The 6,689-nt window shown below is 37.3% G+C and overlaps 1 protein-coding gene across 2 annotated transcripts in view; it reads right to left on the minus strand.

The window, feature by feature from the left end:
* Positions 1-3,174: 3,174 nt before the first annotated feature.
* LOC119578167 (proteasome activator complex subunit 3-like) overlaps positions 3,175-6,689 on the minus strand; it is a 12,489-nt gene continuing 8,974 nt past the window's right edge. For both annotated transcript variants that reach the window (XM_037925904.1, XM_037925903.1), the window contains exons 5-6: positions 4,853-5,023; positions 3,175-4,337 (exon numbers count right to left, since the gene is read on the minus strand). In XM_037925904.1, coding sequence (XP_037781832.1) covers positions 4,146-4,337; positions 4,853-5,023 — 363 coding nt within the window. In that variant the 3' untranslated portion in view covers positions 3,175-4,145. The remainder of the gene's footprint in view (positions 4,338-4,852; positions 5,024-6,689) is intronic.

The following is a 6,689-nucleotide window of genomic DNA, read 5'->3' on the forward strand; positions in this document are numbered from 1 at the left end:
CATTGTTGGAAGAGAAGGGTGTTGTCAGAGTAGGGAGCTGTGGGAGGGATCACGAAAAATTGGTCCCATTTGGCTGCACTAAAGAGAGTATTCAAGATTGTTGTAGAGATAGGGGTAGTAGAAGGGCGGGGGCGTGATGAAGATGGAGTAGTGTTGAGGGAGGTAGTGTTATGGAGAGGTGGGCAATAAGGCTGTAAGGTATTAATAAGGGAGGATGGGGTGGTTGATGTTGGAGGTTGTGGGGATAGAGGTGTTGAAGTTGAGCATGCTGGAAGAGTGGAAATGTTCCTTAAGGGTTGATTGTTGGCTACTGTACTAGTAGGCATTGATGAGGGGGTAGTTATTGCAGTGTTCGGAGCCGTGGTCAAAGGAGAGCCTGGGGTCAGGGAATCGGTGGGTTAACATCGTTGGGGCTATTTGATAAAGGGGCAAGCCTCATTGCCCCTAATAGTGGGGATATGTTTTCATTACTGGCCATGGTAAGCCTGGTTATGTTGGGGATAAAAACAGTCCACCCCTCAGGGTCCCCTTGAGGGGTAAGGGCTAGGTAACAAATCAGGGGAATACCGTGCCCATGGCTCCCTCAGGCCGTTCAGGACTGGCACAAAGTCAGCCTTTCATCCTTTCAGCACGGCTCTCACACCTTAGGAGGTGGATAGCAGAAGGGTTTGGTGAAGGGACAGAAACGAAAAGTGGGAAGAAAAAAAAAAAGGGCCATGCAAAATTAGTTGAGTCGAGGGCTGAATCCCAAGGTTGGGGAGTTCCCCATCATTGGGTCCCAGTCTCCGCCTCCTAAGCCCCCCCACGACAACAACGGGCAAGGGATTGGGGGGTACCAACAGAGTGTAGTCATACATTCTTTTAATTAATTGAAAATTTTCAGCCTCATCTAAAGTCATCAGCGGCATATTCAAAATACGGCAGTGGTGCTTGGGGGGAGAGCCACCAAGTAATGAAGTTTTTTGGTTCATTAGGCGACGTTTCAGGATTCCCAGAATGGTTAATGATAAAAAAAAATCAATGTGCTAGACTATGGTCATATAGCATTATGATAAATTTTGGCGTAAAGGGTAAAACTGAGTTAGCAATTACGATAAGTGGACAGAATAAGGGGATGAAGAAAAGGAAAAGGAAAGGAGGGGAAGAAAAAAAACTTGCAAAATTAGTTGAGGCTGAGGTCCAAGATAGCGAGGCTGCATTAACATCTAAGGTCATTAGTGGCGTACTCAAAATATAGCGACAGGGTGGGGCTTGGGGGCAAAGCCCTTGGGTAAGGAGTCATTTCGTTCACAAGGCGATGTTTGTGGATTTCCAGAATGGTCAATGATCAAAACAAAAAATGTGCCTGACATCAAAGGCCACAGCGTGATGACAATGAATTGTGGTAAAAGGGGTAAAAATGAGTTAACAATTAATATAAGTGGACAGAAGAAGGGGATGAAGAGAAGGAATGAAAAGGGGGAGAAGAAAAGACCATGCAAAATTAGTTGAGGTGATGTCCAAGGCAGGGGTGATTCCCTACATTGGGTCTCAGTCCCCGTCTCCTAAGCCCCCTATGACAACAATCAGGGGATAGAGGGGACCATGCCAAATGTGGTCAAGCCTGCTCTATCTTGTATGAAGTAAACAGTCATATGCATGTTTGGCACCGACTGCTGTCACTGAAGAAGTGCAGCCCTCAAAAGTGTGCTTAACGTTTCTTTTCAGTTTCATTTAGAGAAAGATCATACATGCCACAGCCAAATTCATAGACACAAGGGGAAAACAAGTTTCCTGCCCTAATTTCTCACCTGAGCTTTTGAATGCATGTGGTGCCCAGCACATGGCCTGGTATATGGGTTAACCCCTACACACAAGTCACGTGTACAGTTGTCATAACAAACCAGTTACAGTTATATGCACAGCGACAAAATAGAGCGTGTGGAGTGGGAAGTTCCACTACATGTAGCGGGCTCCCACACCAAGCAGCTGGATGTTGCCGGAAATCACCAGAGTTTATGACACTGAGAGATTCCTGATACTTGACAGCATTGGGTTAAGAGTTGTCATCACATTTAATTCTACCCAGAGACTCAGTTTTCTGCTGCCTTCCCAATTAATACATAAGTTTGGCCTATACCTGATGTGAACTGGTTGAGCGATCAGTAAAATGAGCTACAATTACAATTTATACATTGCTTAATTATACTTTAGCAAAATACTAAAAATATCTACTGATTATTCATAATAAACAGGTCCTATTTCATTATCACAAAAATCTCTCAACATGCATCTGTGAAATATAATTCATCTTCCTGGAATGCGCTACACTCTAGGATATTTTTCCTATCATTACTAATCAATATTTTCTCAGAACAAAAAAAAATATTCATGTTTTGAGATTAATGGATGAAAACTAAGTATCCGTGAAGAGACAGCCTTGACCTGTAGAAGCTGAGTGTTTTTATGCATTTACCATCCACTGATGTTGAGAGTGCATGTGCACTGTCCTATGTGGTTTTGTTTTATTAATTGCTCCAGAAATACAAAATCACCAACAGTCAATTATCAGGCCTCCCTGCCCTCACTAATAATGTGGTAATAACTGATGATGATGACAATGATGATGATAATAACAAAAGCATTAATAACAACATAACAATTACAAACAATCTTTTTTGGGGATTCTACGAATGGAGTAAAAAGCTAAAATTTGGTAGGCCTAGTAATTAATTTCTTTGAGACTATGTGCTTGTGAAGTCCTGTATGACTAAGCAAAATAAAACCACAGTCGACAGTGTCTATTCCCTGCAGTAATTTTGTTCACTATGGATGGCTCCAGAAGTACTTTATCACCAACAGAGTCCATTGCAAGGCCTACTAGAACTTAAATATTTACCCCAATTTTGTGAATTTTGTGGGTTAGTTATTCTTATTAGTCAGTATTGTTTTTACTTTTATAATGATAACAGCAATAAACATAACATCATAATAGTAATAAACTCCAAGAATGGGGTTAAACAAAGGAGATGAGGTAGGTTTATTAAATACCTCCTTGATGACTAAGCACTTATGTAGCCGTATATGTGTAAACAAAAGTAGTTAAACTGTGCATGTACCCATGATAACATGTAGAAGTGTAAGTGTAAAGCTTGATGAAACACCTGAAGAATGGGATTACAATAAAAAATAAAGGTCATTCAAATTTCTTGACATAAAAGAGAAAGTGTTCCACTTTTATGGTTATCACATTTAAAAAAAACAGTGAGACAGAAGTACATAGTACTTGCACAAAAAAGAACAGGGCTCTATGATAAAAGATTTGGCCACATCATATTCAGTCATGTGAAAGAGAAAACACTAAACAAAAACATGGAATAACACAAGTTCCTGAGCGACCTTAACATTGACACTTCAAGAAATGCTCTCAAGAAAAATAAATTAATTCAGGAAAAAAAAAAAATCCCCCAAGTAAAGAAACATACTCAAGGGTAGTGACTGAAGCAAAGATCTCCAACATAGAAAATTCCATCCCAGATCTAACATCAGGCTTACATGAGAAACCTGCCGTCATTCCATTAGTTTGCCAACAGTATGTATGCAGCTGCTATGCCTCAAACACTGGATATCGTTATATTACCCTTAAACAAAGAAAGAAAACAAACAGAGTCCACATTATAACACTGAAAATTTGTCCTATTATCCCAACCCTCCAACTACAACTCCTTTGGATTTTACATTTCTTTACAAAATAAAAAGTCCACAAGAAATGCATGTAAAATCATACAAAACATCATTAATAAGTATTTACTATCCAGTATTATGAAAGTCACAGAAAAAAATACAAGTACACTATTTCCTTCCTTCATATATATATATATAATACATATTTCTCTACACTATTCAGAAAGTCAATCTGAAGACCCAAGGAGTTCTCCACATATGAATGTTTTCCCTTTTCAAAAACAAGAAAACAATGTAACCCAAATGTGCTAAATGAAATTTCAACAAATGTGTACCACCGAACTAGAGCAGAGCGGCCAAAATTAAGATGTCATCAACACAGCAATTCTCAACAATGAGCAGCATTGCAATTGTTAGTCAGTGACACACAGCCACTTCAGGACATGAAACAGTCAAGTCTAGTTTAGGAATACTTTTAACTTCTAATACATGGCTTCAATGGAATTAGCATTTCGCGGCTTCTTAATCTTCTCCATGTTCTTTGTAATCATGTCATGTAGTGTGGCATAGTGATTCCTGATCTCTGACAAAGTGATGCGTAAGGACAGGTACTCTTTCTCATCCAACTCCACAACAGTTCGTCGGTAGTCATCAATGTGTGGATATTTCGCTACCTGCAAAATAATAGGAATAATTACACAAATCTTGTTGAAAGTAAAAATCTAAGAATTGATCTCTTTGAAACTAATAACCATACAGATTCTAATCATATAAATTTAATTTGGTTCAATGTCTAAAAATTCACATTCCAAAAAAATTATAAATATATATTTTGTACAAGAAAAACTGAAAGGAAATATATAAACAACACAGAACATTATTGTTTCTAATTCTTAGCGGTACAGTCACAGTACATATAAAAACTTCTGAAATTCTGAAATGTATATTGGTGTATGAAAGATACTTCTTACATAATAGCACAATTCAATTTTTTTTCTAAATTTTGTACAATGCTGAGGCAGGTGCCAAAGCTGAATTTACATCAACAGACTCTCCTTACATTTTACAGGAAAAATCACTGATTTTCATCAGATTGGATACAACAAACCTTTGAGAAAGTCTTGCAATTTACTCTTGATCTACATAAAAATAGGGTGGTATAAAAATAGTGTGGTCTTGATGAACATACCTTTGACACCAGCTTAGCTCGTGTCATGTAGTATCGGGAGATTTGGTCAAAAAAGGCTGCAGCCTCAGACTCTACTGTCCGGATTTCTCCAAGGGTCTCTTCCTGGATACTAACACCAAAGTTGTTGCCATCCTCAATTTTGGGAATAAGGAATGACACCCACATTTTAAGCTGAAAGGAAAAGTTTAAACAGGGTTAGTGGAGAAAAAATTTAAAACCATAATAAAACAATAGAATCATAACACCACAAATATTCAATATGGTGTTCCAATATGGCTTCAGTGAGAATATTATATAGTCTACACAGAAAATATTGTGAATGTTAAGCGACAAATAGATTCTCATATGGCTGGATAGAAATTTCTTAATCATAATATTTTCCATCATTATTTAATACAATACATACTGCATTTTACAGGATAGAAAAGAAAGTACCAAGTGGTACTGTATATGTATGTATATGTATGTATATGTATATGTATGTATATGTATATGCATGTATATGTATATGCATGTATATGTATATGTATATTTATGTATGTATGTATGTATGTATGTATGTATGTATGTATGTATGTATGTATATATGTATGTATATATATATATATATATCAATGTGTATAAATGTATGTACATATGTAGATATAGATATAGATAAAAATAAAAATTTCTGAACTAATTTTCCTTAAAATAAACATGCTAGTGCTGATAGAAATTGCAGTAGTCCTGAGGTAAATGTAAAAATTACAAACTATTATATTATTACTGATTTCTATAACAACCAGAACTACATATGAATATGTTAATGGCTGTAACTGAAGAACATGGAAATAATTAACACTTTGCCGACGGGTGGTATTCATCGTGGCCGGGGCCCTGCTGTTGTGGGCTCATATCGTCACCCTAGCATGCGCGACCGCTCATGCCCAATACCAGCATCCCTTGCCTTTTCTTCGTAATACTAAGAACCTATGTTATATTTTCAGTATTCTAATTTTCTAAGGTCTCTATTTGCCATATTTTCTGATAAATCAAGACTGAAGGATATTTTTGTTGTAAAATAGTTGATCATTATTCGCTCTATAGTTTGAATAAAATAAGCAGTGTGTGGTATCATGGAGATGAAACTGTAGGTTTTGTCGTATTCTCTTTTGCCTTTTTTTCAAGTTATTTTATAAGCTAAACTTTAGTTTCAACAGGTTCATATGATCACTTCCATACAGATATAATTTTATGTTCAGTGTTTTTATAAATACGTGTTTTTTTTTTCTTCGTTCGTTCGTTTCTTCTTCTTCCCCGATCCTTCGCTTGACTTGACCATTTTGCACATCTATGTCACACTTTCAACCTCCACCCACTCCCGCAATACTCACAAATACACGTACGTACATTTAGACACACAATGTATGCTCACGTACACAAACACCCACACACACACACGCACAAACACATACACGCACGCACGCACGCACGCACACACACACACAAACACACACACACACACACACATATATATGTATGTATATATATGTATATAAAAAAAAAACTCATGGCATGGCCATTCATGCCCCGGAATACGGGATATGCGCACCATGGCATGTACATACATACCACCCGGCAGATAGTCCACGCATGCCATGGCATGTACGTACATGCCCCCATGGGCAAAGGGTTAAACTGAACATAGAAGCACCAACAATTTTTTTAATAGATATGTTTAAAACCCTATTATACATCTCAAAATATTACAAAAGTAGTTTGATATCAGACGAACATATTTGCTGTAATTGATGTAGGAGCATAAACATAAGCACAGTATGTTATTTCTAGAAGCTAC

Source organism: Penaeus monodon, chromosome 10 (genome assembly GCF_015228065.2).
Source record: "Penaeus monodon isolate SGIC_2016 chromosome 10, NSTDA_Pmon_1, whole genome shotgun sequence".
Lineage (NCBI taxonomy): Eukaryota > Metazoa > Arthropoda > Malacostraca > Decapoda > Penaeidae > Penaeus > Penaeus monodon.